The sequence below is a fragment of the Chroicocephalus ridibundus genome, chromosome 8 (assembly GCF_963924245.1).
Source record: "Chroicocephalus ridibundus chromosome 8, bChrRid1.1, whole genome shotgun sequence".
In the NCBI taxonomy this organism is placed as follows: domain Eukaryota; kingdom Metazoa; phylum Chordata; class Aves; order Charadriiformes; family Laridae; genus Chroicocephalus; species Chroicocephalus ridibundus.
The window spans coordinates 24,014,571-24,039,649 of record NC_086291.1 but is presented as its reverse complement, the minus strand read 5'-3'; the positions used below and the strand labels follow the sequence as shown (position 1 = coordinate 24,039,649).

The following is a 25,079-nucleotide window of genomic DNA, read 5'->3' as shown; positions in this document are numbered from 1 at the left end:
GCACGGTATGAGCCAAGAGCTTCTGGAATAACATTTGATTTTACTGTTTTTCATGACAATGAACGATGCTTGTTATATATCTATATATCTGCCCATTCAAAATTAATTAAAAGGACTACTCTCTATTGTTTAACTGCTCTGAAGGATGGACTTAAACCATCTTTGAATTTATATATCCTTTCCAACATATTAGGATACTTGACAAATTAAGAATATTTTTTTTTCCTACCTATTCTTTATTTTCCGTATTTCCTTTCCTTTATTTTCTTTATTGGAGAAGAGCAGGCTGAGGGGAGACCTTATTAATGCTTACGAGTATGTAAAGGGTGGGTTTAAGGAGGATGGAGCCAGACCCTTTTCAGTGGTTCCCAGTAACAGGACGAGGGGTAACGGGCACAAGGTGGAACATAGGAAGTTACGATCAAATATGAGAAAAAACTTCTTTACGGTGAGGGTAACAGAGCACTGGAACAGGCTGCCCAGGGAGGTTGTGGAGTCCCCTTCTCTGGAGGCTTTCAAGACTCGGCTGGATGCAGTCCCGAGTAACGTGCTCTGGGCAATCCTGCTTTAGCAGGGGAGTTGGACTAGATGATCTCTAGAGGTCCCTTCCAGCTCTGAAAAATTCCGTGATTCCTGCTGCTGATAGAATGCATGTTATTTAATTGGTCCTATGGGGATAATACAAATCATTAAAGGTGAAATTCTTCTGTAGATGAAACATATTATTGAAATATCTTGCAGCATGCAAAGACTTTATAAGTGCCTAGTTGGCTTTGAAACGTCTCATTTGGTCGCTTTGCTAAAACATTTCTCTTAGGAATTAATTGTCAGCATATTCATAATCTGTTGACTTTTTTCCAAGTCTCACCACTAGAAGCAGAGGTCCCCAGGTAACACCATCAGTAGCTGTAGGGATATGAAGTGCCGCTGCTGCTACCAGTGGTAGTACCTGGCTGTGTAAGGCCCCCTACGCTTCAAAGGAGTTTGTAGCCCACCAGCACTATAAATGCTGCTGTTTGAGAGCCCGTTGTCTACAGTATTTGGGAGTTATGCATATTTCCTTTTTCTTTCTCAAGAGCTAGACTAACTTAATGACTGTTTTAACAGCTGGATAGATTTACTGTTGTGCAAGCTGAACATGTGACCCTGGTTTTATTACAGAGAACTTTAATTTGTTCCACACCAGTGTCTGCTTTGTTATTTAGAAAAAAAAGTAAGTTTTGGTCTCTCCTGTAAAATTCAGTATTTTATCATGAAAATCTTTGATTGAGAGTCATTTGAGCAAGTATTTATATATTTAGTTTGAGTGACCATTATATCAAAGGCAGTAAGCAGAGCTTTGTGCGCTCTGCAAATTTTGGTTCATGGAAATGAATCACGACAGTGCAGGGATGGAAGTTACATCTTAAGTAAATTTAAAGTTAGCCAAAAACCTATCCATCACAAAAACCTGAGCAGTTTTGTTTACTTCTGTGGAGAAAAAGAAGATAGGAGAGATACTAATTTAATTCCTAATCTAAACTTTTTTGAAAACTTTCTCAACTGGAAAATGTCCTGAAGTTATGCAAGAAAATACTTGGCCAGTGGTTTAAGCGGAGCCTTTGGAGTAAGTGCATTATATAACTCTAGTGCTGAGGCTTCTTCGCGTGAAGATGAGAGCCTTAAAATGGTGACATTGTAACTATTCTTACTTGTTTCAATAATTTAGTAATTATGCATTCCAGTAACTGTGCTTTTTTGAGGAAGTTGCAAGATAAGGTTACCAACACAAGTGGCTGTAAATATCATATTCCTCTGTACGTTCCCTCAGCTCAGACTGTCTGCTGTCATTTAGTTTACAATATCCTGGTTCAATAATCACTTCATAGCTTTCTATTCTGTTTTTTTCCATTCAAAAGGTGCCTGTTACTACTTTAGCAATACTGCTAGAATATACGATAGCATTTTGGAGAGGTTAACACAAAAATTTTGCATTACTTGACTCGCGCAACTTTAACTGCAGAATACTATGATATATGATACTATGATATAATATATATGATACTATGATATAATATGCAGGGAGATGGGGGTTTTGTGGTGGTGTTGGGTTTTTTTTGGCATGTGTGGTGTGTTTTTGGGGAGGGCAAGGGGGAGGCTTTTTTTGTGCCATCACTGGAGTTTTATTTCAAGATCAGGTCTAGAGACTTGATAAAGATCTCAGTTGATATCAGAGGTCAAGTTAGTGGGAGTTGTAATTGATTTTGATTTAAATTAATTTAAGTTTGTGGGCCTGTATAATAATATTTTCCTCAGTTGACCTGTGTTTCAAAGTCTCTGTTGAAGACATTCTATATATCATAAATAAAAAAATCTGAGAAGAATGTGACTGTAATTTTTTCCCTATTAGATTCCAGAAAATAAAATGTTACGTGGTTTTACTGGAAGAAAAAAGGAAATAATTTGCTTATCTAAGAATATATGACATTAGGTCATAAGTATGCAAAATGTATGCTAAGCTTCCACTAAAATAAATTTTTCAGCACTTTGCAAGTTTAACACATTGTTTTAGAAGTGTAGGGTAATAGCAGTTTTGTACACCGGTGGGAGGTGGTCCACATGAAATGCTGATTTTCATGGGAATCGCTATACTGTGCATCTTGCGCATGTATAAACATTATCTATGCATATGTTTATGTATATGTAGAATGTCCATTTTGCAAACTGATTGTCATTTGCTTTATTTTTTTAAATTGAATTTGAGAATCAAATTCCATGCTTATTAAAATCCAGTACAAGAGTTAACCAAGTCAAATACAAAGGCATGAATGATGTCATACAATGCAATCTGTGCATTATCTTCAACTCGCTCAGAAGGTTATATACTATATTTCCTAGTAGACAGTCTTTCTAATGCCATACATGAAGTGAATTTTATAAATGTTACTGTAAATTTGGCACACATTTTAATGATACTTTTCAACAGTACGTAGCATTGGGCTATTTTATGTATGAAATTTGAATGTAGGCACTGTCAGAAAAACTTCTAACAGTTCTATTAAGTAAAAAAAAGTCTATCGCAGCAGCAAAGAGTTAAAATATTTTGTAAAACTTGTGGAATGATTTTGTCCTTTATTATAAATTCCTTCAAAAGAAAACAAACTTGCGAACCAATTAGATCATCTGTTTCTTGTAACTTGTTTCATCTGGATATTGACAGATAAATGCTATCTAATTTGTGTTGATTAGAAAAAAAATCTTGATCCTCATTCCCCTGTGTCTTTTCCTGTCTTAGGTTCCTAAACCAGTAGACTACTCTTCACAACCGTGGTGAGTCCCTGTCTAGTCTCACAAGAATCTCTTTGAAAGAAGCAGTCATAGAAAGACAACTGTGTTTACTGCAATTTAATTTATGTTGGTTTAACCTTTCTAGGCTTCTGAAGAAGGCATCGTGTAATGGTTTAGGAAAGCAACACCATGCATTGCCTAAAAGCATTTCTGATGTAATAAAGTGTTTAGTGATTTTGACATTTTGTTTACAACTCTGTAGCCGTGCAGCGTTAGTCCCAGAGGTCTGAAATAGAATAATAAGAGATGAGTGTAATATGAAGCGTGCAAGTAGATCTTACATGTTAAGTGAAAAAAGAGAAGGAATAACATTAAATAAATCTTGTCTCATGAATAATCCTTTGTTTCATTAAAAAAAAGAAAAAAAAAAGATTGTAGAGATATAAAAGGATGGAAGGATGGTGTATCAAAACTACAACCACTGCTGGTCTGAAGCTTATGTAGTGTGTGAACTCTTTACCAGAATTCAACTTGCTTCCCAAAAAGATGTGGTAATTCTGAGAGAACAGAACAAGCACCACTTGTGTTCTTTCACTGCTTTTATGCTTTGTCATTTAGATGAGAATTCTGATTTCCTCTAGTTTGCCAAAAGTGAAATCAGAATTGGATCTAAACAAATATTGATTTTTCATAACAAGCCAAATAGAATGTTTAATATAGCTTTGCAAATAAATGTCTGCTGACCGCCTCTCATGAAGTCCCACCCAAACCAGCAAGGCAGAGCAAGGGCACAAATCTGCTTATGCAGTCAGGTTGCAGAACCAGTGACTTATTTGTCTTAGCTTTCTTAGCTTTCAACTCTTAGCGTTAGCTCTTTCAAATTTGGATGTATTAGGCTGGTGGTGGGGTTTGTTTTTTTTTTTGCTTGTGGGTGTTTAGTCTACCCATTAAAGTTTATCATTTAGACATGATGATTAATTATGAAACCAAATAAAATAGTGTGTTTGTATAAATACCAAATTTCTGTGTAGGTCTTTTTTTTGACCTAGTATACTACTGATGGCTGATTCTTCACTCTGTTAAGATAAATCCCACTAGAAGTCAAGGAGGTTCAAAGGTTCTGGACCTCGTTTTATTGTTTCACTTGCAACACACAATTCAGAAAAACATTTGTTTTTTTGAGGTCTTCAAGCCAGTAGTCATTCAGCTAATGTTCAGGCTTGAGTACTTTCCTTAACAGGTGTTGTAATCAACATGTGCACATGTACTTCTCTAATTAAGAATTTCTACCCCCCGGTGCAGAATTTTTTTCATGCATTATTCTTCATTCAAAAATCCAGAAGTGGTATTCAGTTGCAACTGATATATTTTTAGATCCCCTTCATATGCAGAATACTGAGACTCTGCATTACATATTTGATAGACCTATATTTGTAGCTTTGAAAAAATCATAGGCAATTGTTACTGTTTTCTGTTACAGGTTTGCAGGAGCAATGGAAAGATTGCAAGCAGAGAGTGAACTTATTAACAGAATAAATAGCACTTACCTGGTGCGGCACAGGACCAAAGAGTCAGGAGAATATGCAATTAGTATTAAGTAAGTGGAATAAGATCTCCTACAGAAAGTTTTCCTGTTCTCATTTGTGTCTAGGTAATAGTTGAAATTAGGAAAATAAAAACCTGTTTCAATTTATATAATCGTACACAGCCTTTAAGGGGGTCAATATAGGAAAACTGAAGTTGAAGTTGCTGACAAAAATACCCAGAACTTATAGTAGGAAGATAACAATGGCTTTATAATGCTAATGTAGCAAATGTGTCTACAAAAATGATGGTCTAGTATATTGGGTAAGAGTAGGCAATTGTTTGGTGTGTAATGTCATCTCCTTCTCTGAAGTGAATAAGAATGTTTCATTGACTTCAGTGAGAACTTGTTGAAGCCCTTTTCATCTCAGACATTTCAGTAAAATGTGGGTTCATAAATTCTGTGCATCCAAATTATTATGAGGGTCTTGTTTGCTTTCATGTTGTTTATCAAAATTAATATAAAAGTAAGAAATACATGGGAATTCCCAGTTAGAACAAGCAGTTAGTTGTGACTTTTTTTCTGAATCCAGATTAACTCTTCAGCTTTACTTTAATAAGTATATTTGGTTAATTAGATGTCAGCTTTGTTTTAGCACAAATATACATTTTGTCTTAAGAATTTATTCATGTGGTGTTATTGGGGCATGGCCTCAGGAAATTATTGATTGCATCTGATTAAAAACACATTTATATTCATAAGTTACTCATTGCCCACAGGTACAATAACGAAGTGAAACACATCAAGATTTTAACAAGAGATGGCTTTTTCCACATTGCAGAAAACAGAAAATTTAAAAATTTAATGGTAAGTATTGATTAAGTTTTTAACAATGTGCGATTTTCTATGTAGCTGTTGCTGTTAGTGAGAGCTACCTTGGTTTGTGAAATTACAGAAGCCTGTGAGAGTAAGAGGTTTGATTGTGTCCATACCTACTAATAGGATAATTTTTTATATTTATGGTTTATGCTCTAAGCAATGGTAGCACGTGCTTAAAATTACATATTTATATTTAGGACTGGTCTGTGTCCCTTGCAGTGATGTAGAAGAGAGGAGGAATTTGAATCCCATGCGTCAGCCCACTGTGGAGTTAGGCTGAATCTTGAAAGGAGAATCTGGTGTCTTTGGAAATCTTTCTCTATATAGTAACGATCCCTAAAAGTAGCTAAGTGAAGGTTCCTTCCCAGCCTAGCACATGTACACCTGTACTTCTGAACATAATGATGCCTATTGACATGTAAATTCAGAGGAGAAGGATATAAGGTGCAGCTGTGTCAGAGAGCCCAGAAAAAATTGTGACAGGCTGGTCTTCCTGGTCCTGGTGCAACAGGCAAAGTGTGGCGAGAGAATGGGACTGTCTAAACTGCTAATAGCTCAGAAATTCTTGTTGGAATAATAGTAATCTGGAGTCAATATCAACTAGTTTAAATTAAAGCAACTGTGTGGCTACTTTGAACTTATACTCTGTGTCAGCAAACCACTCACTAGCAATCTATAGTAATAACACACAAAACGTAGGCTCTGTCATTAACTTCACTCCAACTATAGCCATAGTTCATTCCCTGAAGTAAGAGTGTCATGTTATAACTGCCCAGATCAGTGAATTTTCAATGTTATGTCGGAGTCATCTTGTACTGGGAGTAAATTCCTTTTTTTTGAACTCTAATTTGAAAGAATTTCATAATAGCTCATTTTTCTCGGACAAGACTCATAAATACAAGATGTCTGAATAAATTACTGTAGTGCATTTGTAAAATTTTACTGCTTAAGCGTTTTCTGATGCATTGTTAAACGAAGCTTGTTCAATATGTTATATTTACTGCAATCAATTGGATTAAAACTTATGCTGCAGCCTTCCTGCATGCATATCCAAGTACTCTAAAACAATAAATAAAAATGAAGGACAATGCAAAACAAGATTAGGGAGAGAAGCTTTAAAACCAGGAAGCCTTAGAAATTGTTTTAATTTAACCACTGATACTCTGTAAAACAAGAGCATCCTACAAGTGGTAAAAAATCAAGCAGAAATCTATGCTTTGCCTGATCCTATTGAAATAAGTGGCTATTATAATGGGAAGAACGTCAGTTTCCTGATGAAGAATGCACCAAGCTGTTTCCACACTCTGTCTTCATTTGACAACTTAAAAACCAGTGAAGTGTTTAGCGTTAGGGCTGGGGACCCTGAGATCTTACGATTGGCAGTAACAGAAATCATGGTGTTCCCCAAATGCACAAAGGAGGTGGCTGCTTAGTCTGCAAGTGCTACAAGTGGTTCACTGGAAGCTGATGAGAACATCAGAGCGCTCTCAGGATCTTGACAAAGCATGGGAGCTGGAGTCCCAGGCTGACAGATATCTTATGGCAATGATGCGGTTTAACGCACTGATGCAGGTTTCAAAATAGGGCTGGATGATCAGAGATGTAAGTACAGGACACAAACTTGGATAAAAAAAGAAATAAAAAGGATATGCGTTGTGTCAAAGAATTGAGAGGACAAAAGAAATTTCTGGTATAAAGGCCTCACTGCTACCAATTTAGCCTTGCTAACAATCAATGAGGGAAAAGTAATTTCATAACGCAGTTTTAGGGTATGATGAAGTCTGCCCTTGAGAGTTACGTAGACAAGAGATAGTGTAAGTACTCTTTGCATACGCTGTGGAACAACTGCTTTGTTCTGGGTAGACGGAAGAGAAAAAGTAACAGTGTCTGGAAGAAGACAAAAAGTAGCGTAAGTACAACTGGGAGCAGAAGAGAGACAAAGCCAGCAGCCATGGAAACCTAAAGTAGTGATCTGCAGTGACATGGTGTTCTCTGCTACTTTGGAAGTAACAAAAGTAGAACAGCTCTTGTACATAGTTTTCATAGCACATTTGAAAAACTTTCACAAGAGTAATTAAAATGTGCTGAGCATGTAAAGCAGGCCAAGGTGCAGTGAAAGGTCAACTCTGCTGTTGATGTGAATCACGGTGATGTGACAGGCTCCTGAGGAGCCCCATCCACACTGACAGGGGCTACTTACCTGTTTGTGAGCTTGCTACCGTGATTTGTGCAATGAATGTTTTAGAGGCCAGCTGTTTGTCAACAGCTCAGCCTGGCTCAAAGGAGCAATAAGTGTTGACTCCGACAATAAGGTTTTACTTAAAAAAAAAAAAAAACCACAAACAAAAAACCCCAAAAACCCAACAACAATAAAAACCAACCAACCAAAACCAAAAAAAACCCAAGTCCCCTAAAAACCACCAACAAAAAGCAAAAAAACAATACCCAGTTAAGTGGCAGCGTAAAAGCAGTCAATATTTAGGATACTTGATTTTATAAAAACAAACACGTACTGTGGGATGTTGCATTATAAAATAAGGTCACTTGTATGATAAAACTCTCATTGACTGTACACCAGAATGTTGAAAAGGATGTGATTTCAATTTCTAATGACATAGTATTTTTCCTTTCTGAAAGGAACTCGTAGAATACTATAAGCACCACTCTCTCAAAGAAGGCTTTCGAAGTTTGGATACTACTCTTCAATTTCCATACAAAGAATCTGAAAACTCAGTGGGACAAAGGAGTAACAGAACAGGTGGCAACTGTGAGTATTATAATTTTTTTAATATTATTTTCTGTCATATAAATATTAAAAGGACAAGGTACTTTGAACATCTTCATTTCCCATTTTTGACATATAACCAATTAATATGGTAATGCTTTTAGCTAGGATTTTTTGAAGCTAAGCAGATTCAGATCTGCCAGGAGGTTTATAAACATGTCTAGCAAGTTTGTCTTGCTGCCAAACTTAAAATCTCCCTGATATTCAAAAATCTATTAGGCGTGCTGGTGAGAGATTAAACTGCGTCCTGCCTAGTTTTTTCAGGCATTTGCATACACGCAGCTACAAGTGTTAATAATATCTGTGACAATTTCTATCTTGTAGCCACATGAAGTAGCAGCTCAGTAATACCACATAAACGTCTCAAAAAAACCCCATGAGATTTACTATATCATAATCATTTTTATGCCTGCCTTTTAACCTTAATATTTATTACAGGCCTGTAGGCTTCTGAAAATTAATGAACTACTGTATGATATAAATAGTAGTTAAAAAGTTTTGAACTTTAGGAATGAACTGAGAAGATCTACAATGCACGTGGTATCCTTTATTTAGCCTATTACAACTTAAATAGAAGTTAGCATGATTTTTAGGACACGTACAGGTTCAATGTTAATGATAAAAACTACCACATGGCTGGCCTCTGGAAAGTATATGATGTTTCTGAGAGCAAATATTAGATTTGCAATTCTGCAGATGATGGCTGTATCTTTGTACTGCAACAGATAATAAGAGGAAAATAAAAATTAATGGGGATTTTAACAATACGAAGACTGCTGTGAAAGACCGTAGGGTCCCGTCTAGTCTTTGTGATGACGAAGCTGGCTGTGTTACCTTCATTTGCTGTTTGTGAGCTTTTGTTTCCTTGCTTGCCTCTGTTCCATAACATTTCTATAACTTTTTTCCTCTCCTAATTAAAGTGAAAATAAGTTAGGACAGATGATTGTAAGAAACCAGTGTGTCTCCGTGCATTTCATTCACTGTCTCTATCTCCCAGTTCCTCTTTATTCCTTCCATTTCTCTTTATCTTTCTCTGCTTCCCAGGACTTCTGTCAGTTGTCTCCCTGCCATGCTGTATCTCAGTACCTCTCCACTCTTGGTGAATTTCTGTCCCATCCTTTCTTCTCCCTTTAGCTTCCCACCTCCCTTTGCATCTCTCTTCCTCTTGCTGTCTCTTGTGCTTTCCTCATCCCTTGCCTCCTCACAGCACTGAGGCTTTAATTGTTGAGAGGATATGCCCTGCTTGCTTTACTTTGCATTTGTTTTGGTTATTGTTGACTGTGACCAGAGCCAATTTCTTTTCTTGCCTTTCTTAGGCCAGCTAGAATGTATCTATACTATCCACCAACTTACTAGTCTGCAGGAATATTAGCTAAATCATTTCAAACTTTACAGGACACAAGATTTATGTTACATCCTCATTACCTTCTGTCTACGTCTCCTTTTACAAGACCTTTTAGGTAATATATGGAAGAACAAGAGAAATGAGTGTGGGATGCTCTCATTTAAGTCAAGGGGATGAGGAAGTGCATCTCTGCCACAGTAAATATCAGCCCTTTAATGTTATAAACTCAGCTGGTGGGAAATGGCAGGTTTTGTCTTGGGCCATACTGATCAAAAACCCCTCTCAATTTCCACAATTCTGCTGTCCTACCTAGATTGACCCTGAATGACATTTCCATTAATGGATTTGACAGTTTTCTTTTAAAGTCTTAGCATGTGTGGTGTTGGTTTGTTTCTTTGGGGTTTTTTTTGGGTTGTTTTTTTTTTTTTTTTAAGCAAAATTTCCATGATTAACAGCCCATCTGTGAGTCACGCTGCTCAGTTTTAAAGCTGTCCTTTTAGTTTTTACCAAGTTGATGTTAGGATAACTATATATCTAGGCTGTGTGAACACTGCTGGGCTGAATTTGGAAACAAGTTGGTAAACTTTAGGCTGCAGTTCTGTTTAGTAGAGGAAGCAAATAAGTCATGGGGCAGCGGTTGGACATGCCCCATGTCCAGCCCTCAGTGAGAAAAACAACATAGCTGGTTTTTTGACCTTTTCCCACTTAATGTGAGTGCAAGAAAACAGTTGTTAAAAGGAAGCCAGACAAGTTAGCTGAAGAGAGAGAGAGGGGTACTTTTCCTTTCTTTTCTTTTTTTTTTTTTTTTTCAGTTGTTCAACTATTCAATGTCACATTAACCCTATTTTAACAAGCACGGGCCTGAAGCCAGTGAATGCAATGGACTTTGGCAGTCTGAAGCTGATTTTAAGGAGGTTTTGGGTTTCAACTCAGTATTTTGCACAACATTATTCACATGACTGTATCTGGATTTTTAATGAGGCCATCTTTTGAAAAGGCATCAGCTTCTTATTCAAAACAGCTGGCCTTTAGCATATATAATTGACAGAGTAAGTGGGAAAAGTATTTCGAAAGACCATGAGTTGAACTACTGTAGACTTTGTCAGAGTTGTATTATTTTCTACTGCTGAAGTCTTTGAGCTGCTGTGAAATTGAATGGCAATACCAAATTAATTTCACTTTCTGGAACAATGTGATTATATTAATTTTTTGTAATTGTCATATTTTCAGTTACCCATTGAAGGAAAGAAAATCAAGTGGCATTTCAGTTTACTTGTAATTTCTGATATGAATCATAATAAATCACCTTGTAACTTCTTAAATTTTTAGAGAATTATTTCTCCCTTCGGCATCTATTAGAATTTTAGAACAAAAATTTTCATTTTATGGAGCTAGTTAATTTGCCATCCCACTTTAATTAGAACTTAGATTTTTAGTCTCCTAGTCTTGCAGAAGTCACCCACTGTTCCGATATTTATTGTACACTTTTAATGTTGTTGTAAAAGCTGTCAGACATTTACTTTTCTCAATATAGAAATTCAAGTTAATTAAGAAGATTTTTGGGGAAATGGTACATTCTTTCTTCTTAATTTTCCAGTCCTAGTCTTTTCTAGATGTAATATGATCAAATCTTGTTTTGCTACAAAGAAAAATATTAATTTTTATATTAGATTAGAGAGATGATTGACCATTTAATGAAATAAAGGCAAAAATGGAAGAAAAGTTTACATTCTTCTGCAGAGTAGTTTTTATTCCAATCTGCTGATGCAGGGCACAATCATACTGAGAAATCTGAGTCTCCTTGATTTTAATATAACCTAAATCACAAAGCCTAAATACTATTTGACTGTTTTTCATCAGCTGTAGACTAGGAGTAGGTACATTGGTTATATCATATCATTCTACTACTTAGTCCATTCACTGTGTAAAAGTATCTGTTAATAAAGTAAAATAAAACAAATGTCATCTCAACCCTTAAGGAAACGAAAGAACTCAGCCTTTCTCCTTAAAAGCCAACACCAAAACCCTTACCGCCGACCTTTAAAAATAGACTAGTTATCTGTAGAAATCTAGTAGGATTTCCTTGCCCACATAGGTTTAGTTGTCCAGAATTTCACAAGTAAAAACAAATCTTCAGTTATATCAACCAGAAAAATTCTGAAAAATTAAGATAATGTATGGCCAGGAAAGGACCAGCCACCCCCCACCCCCTATGTAGCACCTGACCTATCTTCACTCCTGCACGCTACTTCTGCACACTATAATTGTCCTTTTGTAGAAATAAAGGCAGTTGTTTGTCTCTAAGAATGGGCACGCTGCTTCAGTCAAGGTGCCCTTTTGATTTGTGTAACATATTTCCACACCAAGCTGTCATGTGGGGTTACTAGCTCCAGTATAAAGGAGTTCCTCGGGTAACCTCATGCATTTTCAGATAATCCATTTAGTATTAGAGGCAGAGAAAGGATCGTCGCTGTGAAGGATCAGAAGTGAGTTCCTAGTGCGTGTGAGGCCCTGGAGTATAGTTCTTTTGTATTACTTTGAGATACTGCTGTTGGTTTATGTTGTGAGGTTTTTTTAACAAGTAAGCCATAGCTTGTCAATGTTAAAATACAGTATTGGCCCTGTTTAGTTTAATTGTGCTGGTAGTTTCATTGTCACAAATATATCTATACTCATCCAGGTGAGAGGCACAAAACTGTATCATTACCTCCACCATGGATTCTTTGTTAATTCCTTGCATAAAATAGTTCTAGTCGTCATTCCTGCAAATAACCATTGTGAACCAAAATGATTTTGTTTCATATGTAGTCACAAGAATATGTTCAGTGTAACAGCTGTATGTGATGAATATAATCCTGCTACAATTTTAAGGAACACTCCTGGTCAGTAATTATAGATATTATTGGGTATAATTTAGAAGCTACGTTATCATTTATACAGTTGAAGATGGACTTCCCTTTCCAAATCACAGCTGGGAGCAAATTTCCCAATTTTATTAGACTTCGTACACTATATATCTTCATTGTCTCTTCAAAAAAGGGACAAAATGGGAGAACATGTCAACAAACTGTAGTTCCATTTGAAGGAATTTTATTTCACTTCATCTAACTTTGTATTTAAAAACATATTGACCCTAGGTTTGTTGGCAATAGAGCAAGTGCCCCTCTAACTTTTCATCTGAGGAAGCTGTTACAGGGACTAGGATGATGTGCTGGTTCTGCCTAGGCCAAACTTAACGCTTTTTTGCTTGCTCAAGGGTGTTTTCTCAAGTCAGGGAAAACTACAAAGACGAGGAATACTGCTTGGGCCTTAGAGGATGCAGTTTAGCTGTGGAATTTCTATCAATGTTAATGATTATCAGGACAAAATGCATACTTTTTCCCATGCGTATTATGAGACCCTGGTGCAACTGGTACTTAGACTATATTTCTAATTAAGGGTGTGTGACTAATCTTCCTGGGCTCAAGAGGAATTCTTACATATGCATGAGTTCCTGCTTTTTGTTCTGTTAGGAAGTGGGGTCCATACAAAATTAAAGAAGAAACAAATATTCTGTTAAATCTGAAAATATTTGCAAGAGTCTGCAGTTTTCATTTGCTTCTCTGAAACCCTGAATGGGTGTCTTTCTACTTTACTTTTTGAAAAATGCAATTGTTAAAAATGAAATAATAGATCCAAATTTTCTAGTTATTATAGTCAATTTCCTTCCAGACATCCTTAGTAGGGAACCTTAGTTTCCTTATTATCAATGAATTATATAGTTAAAAAACTATTATTTAAATCTTGTGACAATATTTCAATGTTCTTTTGCTTTTCTCTTTTTCTCTTTCTTTCTCTAAGCCCCTTCTTTGTTCTGTGGGTTTTCTTTTGTAACTCCTCCAGACTACAGCTTTGTTCCCCCTTCCTCCACTCCTTTCTGGTCAGGTACTGCTTTACTGCTTTTATATTTCTTCTAAATTTGCTTCTGTTGTTTCTATGTGCAGCAAGCAAGGGAAGGGACGAATCTAATACTTCCGTTCTTATCTGACTCCAAAAACTGAGTTATTACACGTTATTCTTGGAGTGTAACAAAAATCAAACTCTCAAACTTTTGAAAAAGTGTATACAAGCATAAGTTTGAATAGGCGTTTCAAAGCTCAATGGTTGCAGTAGATTCAATCAATGATCACTTATCTGTTAATTTGCTGTGTAGTTGTCATCTATGAGCTATATATATTTTAATGTATTTGTTCAAATGCACAAACCTGAAAATTTCACTGCTTATAGATAAATGATATATTCGTCCCATCCCTGCAGCAAACCATACTGCAGCAGCATCCTAGAATACAGTAGTTATTTTGTAGAAAATGCTTTCTTTAAATTCTGCATTAACATTGTTATTAATTTTACCCATCTGTTTTCTAAATATTGTTTTCTTTATTCTCATTTAACCATCCCTGGCTTTAGTAAATGCAAACATTTTAAACTTAGAGACTGCATAAAAATGCTTGAAGTAGTAGCAGTGGTAGTCTCGATTAGTGCTTCAGTATGGCTGTGACTTGCTCTGGTCTCTAAGACCTGGTCTTCAAAGAGGTGAACTGCACCGCTGGACGATTCAAGAAGAATTTTGCTAGTAGGAAGGTAAATGCCTTTGAGGAGCATGTGGAAGGAGCTATTGCTGCTAACGCAGCATTCACTCACATTACACTGGCACACCTTTGTGTACAGGGGGTGGAGGACTTGGCCTGAGTTGTGGAAATCGTGAGTGGGGTTGGCTTTTGCACTAGGGGAAGGGAGGTGTCTAGCATGCACGAACATGGATGTAGTCGTAATCAAGATCTGACTAGGACATCCAAGTAGGCAGTATGTTTTATGTCTGCCCCACAGAGGCCATCCAAGCTGTTCAGTGCCCAGAGATGGATTCTTAAGGCTTTCCGCAGTTTCTAGAGGGGAAAAGGACGTAGGGAGCAGCTCAGTAGTAGAATTGCTAGTGTGCTTACTTGTGCTGAGCGTCTCTCTGATTCATGCCAGGGATTTCAGTCTCAATGTCCTATACTGCTCTTGATTGTTTTGCCTCTCAGTTGTTCACTGTTTTGGATTCTGTTTTTTCTATTTCTGTCTCCTTACATATAGATTTTTTTGGAGGCAGATACTTCTACTTCCTTTCAGTAGCCACAACAGTGACTCGGAATCCAAGCTTTAAGGCACTCTTCCAGTTGACATTTACTTATATAAAGTACACATTGTAGAAAAGATTAATAGAAAGCCATTCTGGTATAGCTGTTCACCTGGTGGTCATGACATTTAACTGGAATGTCTGAAGCACTCATCTCATTTGAATTGGAGAACACAAAGGAGTTAAGTTTTGGCACTTTATCATAGGTGAATACTGTAAGGTTCTATCATTTTGGGTGAGGATAGAGGACGACCTCTTTCATTCAACTGCACAGTACTTGATCATAAAGTCGGTTCTTACTGAAACTGGTATCGGTTCCATGAAAACAAAATTGTGAAGTGGCCTACAGTGATAGAACAGCAATCAAGATTCAGGGTTACTTTAAGCCTATCACATGTTCCCATATATGGTTTCAACAAATTATAATTATATTCCTTTTTTCCTATGAAAAACCGCTTTATCAGAAAATTCTTAAATAACTGTAACAGTAAGGATTCAGTATCTTGCATATTGCAATATGCTGTGTAAAGTACTTCTTCATACAAGTACAAAACATTAAAGAAAAATATTGATGAGTAATTCTTAATTTAAGCTTATCTACCTGTTTGAATGGGATTTCATGTTCTGCTGGATAGATTATGTGGCATGTTCTTAGCAAAACCATCTTTTTTAAAATAGCCAAAGAATTTGCTTACATTAAATAAAGGAATACTTATTTAATGGATGTTACAAGTATTTTTTTTTTAAAGGATCTTCAGAGCTGGCTTAGCTCTGCTGATATGGAAGTTGGTAACCCATCTCCCGAAGGGTTAAACTGTCTGCTGAGCACTACTGGAGGTGCTGCCCATGCTTGTATAATAGAACTGAGCTTTGGTTAAACAGTGCAAATAAATGTGCATTGCTTCAAGGAGCATGGAAAATAATACACAAGAGCAACCCTTAGGGGCTATGGCTGCAGAATTATGAGGAGGCTGTACCACAAGGAGAGAGAAACATCTACTCACAACTTCTATAATGATACATTGACCCTTGTGGAATTTAAGTGCAGGCAAAAATGTAAGCTAGAGCAGCCTGCTGTGATCATATGGAGACTCTTTTGTTGGCACCCCAGTTCCTTCATCAGTGGCCCAAACTAGTATTAAAATGCATTTGTAGCATATCTGTCTCACTGTCAATGAGAAGCTTTTCCAATGTACTCTAATGGGAATCAAAGCTGACGACAGTTCCCTGTCTTTTCTTCTGTTTGCAGAAGGAAAGACTAGGTTAAGCAAAAGTGTATTTTTCTCATTCACACATGTACCTTCTATTCACCTCCCTCAGATTTCTCACTCTATTTTCTGTTAATCCTTTGAGTATCTCCCTCCTAATACACCAGGTTTATTTATTACTGCTTTCTCAATAGCTTCTTTTTCTCTTTCTTGCTTTTTCTTTTTTCCCCTCTTTAATTTCACTTTCACATTCTCCTGTTGGGCGCTTTCTTTCTGTCAGTCTCTGTTGTTAATCCCATTCTCTCTCTCCTTCCTCATTCTCCCTGTAGATATCCTCTTTCTCTCCTTCACTCAGTGTTTCTTCTCACTCCCATCTGTACGGATGCCCTTTCCAGATGCTGACTGTCTTCCCTTAACTTTCATTTATCCCGGGACAGCTCTGATTGGGAATTCAGGGTTGATAGTCTCTACTCAAGTTGGTTTTGGGACTATGTCACCAGAGAGATATGGCTAATATTTTTTTCCAAAATTAGCACTGTCATTTTCCTGTATTCCATCATTCATCTGGCTTCCTTTTATATAGTTCCTATCATGAGCATCACTTTTATTTGAAAATATGGATGTTGGATTCTAAATTAATCTAAATTCTGCTACTTTCTGCCTGAAGACTTTTGGAGATAGATGGTTTTGATTTCTCTCGCTTCTTTCTGCTTTTCCTCCCTGGCTTCACAACTTGAAAAACAGAAGTCCTCCTTTCCCCACCATCTGCCCCTCCTTCTTTTCCTATTCTAAGTTTCCTCAGTATTTTCCCTCTTTATTATTCTTCCATGCATTTCTTCCCTCCTTAGTTCTTTTCTTCCATGTTTTACCAAATTTGTTCATCTTTACCTTGTGTAAATTTCTTCCTTGCCCCATTTATCTCCTTTCTAGAATCTGAAATGATACCCTGCTCCCCTTTCATCCTGTGATGCTTCCCCAAATCTGCCAGTGATATTGCTGCACGCCTATGAATGGTTACTGACCTTACAATCAATAATGGCTCTCTTTGTCTTTTCTTTCTCCAAAACAATTGCTGCCCATGATGTCTTCTTTCCTTGTAAAATTGATTACTGAAATCCTGATAAGGTATAGGACATAACATTCATGTCAGAATCTAAACAGGTAGCACCCACATCTGACTTAGAGGGGGGAAAAAGTATGCTTGAACTTTAATATACTTAATATATCACCTAGATTTTAACATCATCTTCACAGTGTAAATATAAGCAATACATTGAGATGCTGATTCTCTTTTGTATGGCATCCTATACATCCTGTATCAAGTATCTGATAAGCATACTCTACATAAGCAGTCTGAAATGTTGGACTAAACTTTAGTGGCATGATATAAAAAGGGCATAATCTGTTGCCAAAACAGGTTTTTAGACATTCCATTTTTATAGTAAATAATAATTTAAACACGGTATTTGTTGTTATTTTAAAATAAATTGTTTGTATTGTCTCTGTAAGCTAAAAATATTTGAATATATAATGAGTTTTATGTATTTAATACTGTTATGCAAAAGCCTCTGTTTCTATGAAATGTCCCCAGTGGGGTTAGAAGACATCTTAAATACAAGCAGAGCTGATACCGTCACATTTTTCTAGCTCATTTGCCATGTTTTGTGTTCCTGATTTAAGTTAAAGGCAACTAGCTATGAACTTTTAGTATTACATTGTTGAAGGTGCTGCTAAAACTTGAATCTTAATGGTATTTCCTAAAGACGATTGGGAATTTCTGAGAAATTGGAAAGGGTTCTGAGAAAAGAAGATAATTATACATACATTATATGAAGTCATCCATTGTGATCATATGATGAATTCTTCTGAAATCTTTTCAGTAGGAAGCTTGCTCGTGCTGGTAAATTCCTATCCATGGTGACTTACATAGGAAAACAACTGCAAGGGAAAATGACATTAATGGAAAAAAAATAAAAAATGAATGCTTTGGCCAAATAATCCAACTAAAAAATGCAGTGGAGTAGTAGGTGTTTTTTTTTTCCAAACTGCTCAGGTCAAAGGCCTTTATCTCATAGGTGCTATGCCCCCTTTCCTCTAATTGGAACAGTTGAGGGTTTCTTTTGCAAGTTCGGACATTCTACATCAGGGTTAAAAAGCATAATTTCCTATAAAACTATTTGGGAGAGGGGTGCTGGGTTTTGAAATGAGGTTTTTTTTCCACATTTGCTTTTTAAAAATATTTCACAATTTGTTACTGCTTAAAACATCTGGACTTTACATGGGCAAAATGCTTACATATTGATGTAGCTTACAATTTTTAAGTACTAATTTCACTGAAACAGGATTTTTTTCTTCATGAAAAGTTTTGTAGAATAAATTCACTGGTGACTTACAGAATAAGCTCCTAAAAAGAATATATTTACATCAGCCAGTGTTCATGTGGATTGTAACAAATGATCCGTACAGATTTCCTGTGGAAACTCTTTACTTTTTTGTTCATGCTGATGTTAGCTTTCAATTTTAAGCGCATTAATATTTAACTTGGAGGTTGTTTTTGAAAGAACAGCACCTTATTCTGTTTGTTTTGCTTCATTAGAGGTTTAAAGTTAAATCAACTGTAAATGCTAATAATTCTTTTGGAAAGAAACTAGTGACCTGTAAAATATGTTGATGCACGTAACTGGCAGCAAGTTTTATTATGAAGCACAAAAATACAATAATTGCAAATGTATTTAGCAATTTTTGGGTGTGAGACACTTTATAAGGTTCATCTAGCTTGACTTTTTTCTAAAAATAAAAAGAACTTTAAAGAAATCACATAAAATCCCTTCAACTTTTACACAATTCACCTTCTTGATCTGTATAGTGCAGACGCTTTCACATTTGCATAAAATTAATGCCAGTGTATGTAGTGAAATCATTGTTTTATATATAGAGTACTGCTATTTACATTACTTTCAGTAGCCTTCAATTAACAAACCGTAATAATATCAATGTCTGTTTCATTTCAGTGCTAAGTCCGAAGGTGATAGGCATTGCCATAGCCAGGTATGACTTCTGTGCAAGAGACATGAGAGAACTGTCCTTATTGAAAGGGGATGTTGTCAAAATTTATACAAAGATGAGTGCGAATGGCTGGTGGAGAGGTGAAGTAAATGGAAGGGTAAGGTTGTTTGTTTGGCTTTTTTTTTCTTTGTTTTATTTCTGCCTTCACTGACGGTGATTTTGTAAAAAAAATAAGGTGTGTTCCTACATCATAAACCTTCTTTGTATGTTTAAATTCACAAGATACAACATGTTCTCATCTCTGTTTTGTAGGAGCCAGGCAGGAGTCTTGCCAGGCAGCTTTCCCAGCATGTAAATTAATCAGTTATTTAATGTGACCTACCAGGCTGAATATTTGGGCAAGTTTATATGGTTAGAAAATAACCAGGATTAATAGTACAGCTACAGCTGAAGTTTCTTGAACTCTGTCACACACATGTATTTGGGGTCAAAAGCTCAGGTTCCTGGTGCCGTGAAAGTCTGTTCAGCAGTTTAACACAGAATGATTTCCACACCTTTCTGCCAGACTGTAATATAATGGAATCAGCCTCCTTTTTTATAGGAGGCTGTTTCTTTCAGCTCTGAAAAGGTGGCTCATATGAAGTGGCATATTTAGCAGGGATTTCTATAAAGTCACTTTACACTGCATTCTTAGACTTGCATGGAAGTAAAGTTTTGGTTTTGATCTGTAAAGGCAATATTTGTTTCAATCCTAGTATACTGCTTTTTAATGCAGATTAGTCAGAAGTGTTTGAGGCTGCTGTTGCCACGTCTAAAGGGCTGAGATGCAGGGTCAAGGAATGCGAGGTGAAAGAAAGTAGATTGGCTGGAAGCTGGAAATGCAAGTTGCAAGTCCGGTTGAAGTAGATGTCCAGATTTACTGCTTTATGCAATGTTGAGAACCTTTTTTAATGTACATGAGCCTGGTTATGATCTTAAAGTGGAATGGTCAATTATACAAGAAGTAGGGAAGCAGAAGAAATAACGGTTATCCTGTATACATTTTACCTGTGAATAAAACTGAGCATCTCATTCTAATGCAGCTACCCCCATCCTAAGGGATGTCCTGTTATATACTAGCGTTCTTTCTGATGGCTTTCACAGCCTGGACTTCAGATCATAAGCTCACCTCTGGACGTATTTTGGCCAGGTAGTCTAAAACAAAATTTATGCAGTTACTCCTTCCAATCATGCTCTTGGGTTTGGTTTTGAGGTCTTTCACAGGTATTAAATTGACTTAGGTATAAAGAAGTCTGAGTGAAAAGCTTAAAGCAAATAGATAAGACAATAAGAAATACAGGACATTGCTTCCCTGTATCTTACACAATCCTTCTTTGACACATCATTAATTTCAGAATGGAGATAGCATTATAACTTATGAAGTGTAAAACTCTGGACTCTGCCTTCCAGTTCTGTCTTATTTAACACTCCTGTTGGTGGCAATGGAATTCAACTCCATTTAGTACAATCAAATCAGTCGCTATTTCCTTTGGAAGAGTATTCGCTGGACCTGACTGAAACCTGTTAAATATTTAACTACTCATTCAAAAAATAGCAGCATCCTGCCTGTAGTAAAACTACTTCTGCTCTTGGCATTTCTAGACTTTTTTTCTGAATGCTTAGACTTCCAATTTGGGAAAAAGGGTGGGGTTTTTTGGGGGGGAAGAAGATTTAGTCTCCAAATCATCATATCTGCAAGTTATTGTTTTATTTGGGGTACTTACCCTAACTGTGGCAGGTCAGTCAAGTTTATCTTTGTAATCTTATATTTACTAAACAGATCCATCCTTGTTTTGGCTAGTTCAGCTGTTCAAAACAACCCTGTGCATCTCATGTATTATTTTGTTCTGCTTTTTCCATTTTTAGGTGGGCTGGTTTCCATCAACTTACGTTGAAGAGGACGAATGAATTAAAAACTTTCCTCTGCTGACCAGCAGTTTCAGGGATTTTAAAAATTTAATATCTTCAAAGTGTTATTGGTCTTGTTAAGTATTTAAACAGCAGCATTTTTGTCTGTCTGAACCTTCCAGTCTTAATGTTGGGATTTATACAGAAGTTTGTGCTGACAGATTATTACCTTGCCCAGAGCTGTGCAAGAAACAACCTGCTGGTTTGCAGTCACTGGGGATCAGTACAAAGTCCAACCCTCACCTTCCCCGAAGATCTCTGGAAAACAATTTTCTTTATGCTCCTTGTCATTTCACCCTGTACTACACCATGAATACTAGCTATGGCTGAATATTTAATAAGTCTCTTTTCTTCTAGCTAACATCTGTGATGGTACAAGGAGATGAAGGCTTATTATTCCTTATCACTGCATGCAGAAAACAGAGTTCAGTCATTCCAATGGGCATAAAGTATAGTTAGTAGACTTGTCTTGAAACATCAAACTACTACTTATCACCTGACAAACAGTTCTACACTCACAAAAACCTTCTGAAGGAAATATGAATGTAGTAAACATGAGTAGCATTCATGCATATGTAATTAGTTAACTGACTACTTTGAGGTCCTGCCTAAACTTCTAACAATGTGTTTGAAGACAACATTTTAAAAAGGTGTAGTGATGTGGTATCGCTTGAAAAAGTGTCCACAAAGTGGAATTGTGGGATCCTTTCTTTGTCATCCCAAGTCTTTGTGTGAGGCTTTTTCATTTCAGCAGCTGACCATAAAAGTGCAACTGAGGATAGTCGTGACAAGACCAGTTTTAAAATTTTCAGCATTAATATTAAATAAATCTTCTAGGTCTATTCTGAAGGAGCATATACTAATGCAAGATGATGTCACCCCTCAAGAACAGAACTGTTTATCTTAACCTCTTGATTGATTCAGATGAGCTTTGATGCTTCCAACTCTAAGATGTCTTTTCCTAGTTAGGAGTTTCTATCTCCTTTTATACTCTTGTAAGGTAATGCAAAGGGAACTTGCAGACTTCTTTGTGCCCTTTCCTCTCTTGTTCCCTGGGATGTTAGTGGCAGTTCAATGAGGGAGTGAGCTTGTTGCAGTGTTATGAACATCCCAAAGGAAATTGTGTCTAGGTTAGCTAGCTTGAAACATCAGGCGTTGTGAAGTGGTGTCCGCTGCGTGGTGAGGCAGTGTTTTAATGTATTTATGGAGGGTGAGAGGTGCTGTAGTTACAAGCTAAAATAAATGTGGGTGATGTCTTCAGATGTGCAGTTTCGAATACTTAGATAATGTCTAATCTGGCTTGAAAACTTCTAAGAAAATAAAAATGCATTTTCTTTCTAGGGTAATATTGACCAATCAAGAAAGTTAATTCATCCTGTCCCACATCCTCTCTCTTGTTTTTCCCTGTCCTCTTTGCTCATAGGCATCTTGCAATTAGTGTGCATACACGCTGCACGAGTTAGCACCGCAGTTTTTACCACTCTACAAGCAACATAATACCCACTGTTCATCCACAGACCAGAATCTGCTAGTACGTATTTCAGATTCTTTTTGCCTGTCCCCAGTGTTCTTCGCTTCTTTCTGGCCTCCTTCTGGCCATCAGGAAGAACCAAGCACAGCACAGAGGATTCACAATAATCCCCATTGTCTCTGCAGCCATCTTGCCCATCTGCTACACCTAGCATACACTGCTGTGTGACCAAGTGAAAGAGGGGATCGTCTAATTAGAAATCCTCTACTTGGGAGATTCAGCCTTGCAGATGAAACTCTGCTGATGCTCTAACTTTTCAAGGATTTACCTCAAAATTATGTAAACTGTGATTGTGTTGAGTGCATTACTTGATGGAACAATTGAGAGCATTTGTAAATATGTAGATTATGCATAAAACATAATTTGTAAATTATGTGTACAGCAGTGTAGACTAGGGAGTATACTGTCTTTGATCATGTTTTGCCATGCAGTTCTATTGTTTATTGGGAGCTTGATCCTATATTCCTTAAGTAGACAAAGTTGATTCTTTCACAGTTTTGCCTGCTCAAGGGGTAGAAGAATAAGCTCTAGGCCTGTGAAGTGTTTAGTGCTTTGCTGTCATATAGTTCTCCTGAGAAGAGGCAGTTTAATTCAATACAAGTTGAGAAATACATCAGTCATTTTCAACAGCTTGGTTTTAGAATAATTTTGAGTAGTCTCTCGATCTTAAAGTTGCCGTAAAGCTTTTAAGCGATTCCTGAGTCCAGTAATCAGCTTTTGAGAAGAATGAAAGCCATAGCTAAACTTACTTTTGTGGTATAAATCTACATGTCATTGTGTGTTTAATGCCCTGTATTGATTGAGTTAATGCTGCATCTTAAACTATATTTTGAGTACCAAAGACTTCCTAAATATTCTGGAGTGTCTCTTTCATGTGCTACTTTTGCCTGTATGGAGGTTTTGTTGTCATGCAATAATGGAGTTACAGTACTTTAATTTGTACTATTTTGTAAATATGTTAAATATAATAAAATGGTTAATTTTTTGTTTAATGGTATGTGTCAAAATGCATAGTTGGCTATTATGAAGTTTGTACTTCGTTTGCCTAACCACCTCCTCATTGTGAACAGAAGTTGATAGTGTTCTGTTTTGGTTTCCCAGGTTTGTATAATCCTGGTTTAGCTGTAAAACTGAGTTGTCCATGTAAATGGGATAGTATAGCTTTCCTTGAGAGCTTCTTATTGTTGGGATACCTTGTCTTCTGCCACATCCAGGAAGGTGATGGGTTTTTTTGTTCGTTATGTTTCAGTCATATACTACTGATCTTTGTCTGTCAAAGATGATACTTGCTGTTTTTTGATTGAAAAGAAGGTGTTCTTAAAAAGTTTCCTTTTACGTGTCATGTTTCATAGTAATGTCCTTTCTCTTCCATCTTCTGCTTTCTCCCTCTGTCATATGTGAATTAACATACAAATTCAGGCTGAATTGAGCTCAAATCTGAAAATATAGTCTGTGTCTAATTTCATGGGCTACTTGATAACCTTTTCATGGTGTAACCCATTCATACATTTTTTACAATATAACATTCATTATTAATATGTTTATAAAAATATTTCTGGGCAGGTGAATTTATTTAGCAAGGTCAGCGATGATACAATTGCAGTGTTGATTCGTTGTGTCCCTTCTATTTTTCAGTAGCAGATATTTTCTTGTGGAACTGCCCTTCTAACAGATAATTATTAAACTTAATGAGGCATTTACACATCTCTACAGATGTAAGGCATAATTTGCCTGTCACCCATGAACATATCACATAACGAAGAGTCACACCTAACGCACAATGCAAAAATGTTTCTCAATTAAATTCTCTTGTTAACAATATCACACTCAGTTACAGACATTCTTCCCCTTATATGCAAGAAGAGATGCGTGTCCTCTGATGGGTGAGAAATTGAGAAAGCACTGTAATTAGGGCATGAGAACCACTTGTGACTGTATTCTGAGTATTTTTTTCAGTTGTAAGGCTTGGAAGCTTATTTGAAAATCTCAGCTTGAAAAAATATCTAGTTTGAACGATGAAAATTATGCCAAACAGGGTACGTTTCTCCTCTGCCTCACAGGCAGACTCTCTGAGCTCTATGAAGGAGGAGAAAAGGTCGATTCTTAAGGCTTTAACAGTTCATAAAGGTGAGAAAGAGGTACTGTCTAGAAAAAAGTGGGACTGCTTTATACAAAATACCCAGCCTCAGACTCGGGTTTTGTTCTGTTGACTTTGATGTTCAGTGGAAAAATCTTTGGGTTTATTTCATGATCAATATTGCCAACACTTTGGAAAAAGAGCTGCAACAGCAGATATAATTTATGCACTGGCACTGTCATAGAGTTTCACCAACTGTATTGGCACTACAGTACATTAACTTGTCTCTTTGCTACACACTGGGCTGCTGAGAGGCATACATCACTATTTCATCTGAAATTCAAGTTTTTCTGT

The 25,079-nt window shown here is 36.6% G+C and overlaps 1 protein-coding gene across 1 annotated transcript in view; it reads left to right on the top strand.

Moving 5' to 3' along the window:
* VAV3 (vav guanine nucleotide exchange factor 3) overlaps positions 1-24,100 on the top strand; it is a 171,638-nt gene extending 147,538 nt beyond the window's left edge. Inside the window, exons 22-27 of the mRNA XM_063344034.1 lie at positions 3,275-3,309; positions 4,748-4,864; positions 5,572-5,659; positions 8,309-8,438; positions 19,176-19,327; positions 21,076-24,100. Of these exons, the coding sequence (XP_063200104.1) occupies positions 3,275-3,309; positions 4,748-4,864; positions 5,572-5,659; positions 8,309-8,438; positions 19,176-19,327; positions 21,076-21,117 (564 nt within the window). The 3' untranslated portion in view covers positions 21,118-24,100. The remainder of the gene's footprint in view (positions 1-3,274; positions 3,310-4,747; positions 4,865-5,571; positions 5,660-8,308; positions 8,439-19,175; positions 19,328-21,075) is intronic.
* The last annotated feature ends 979 nt before the right edge of the window (positions 24,101-25,079 follow it).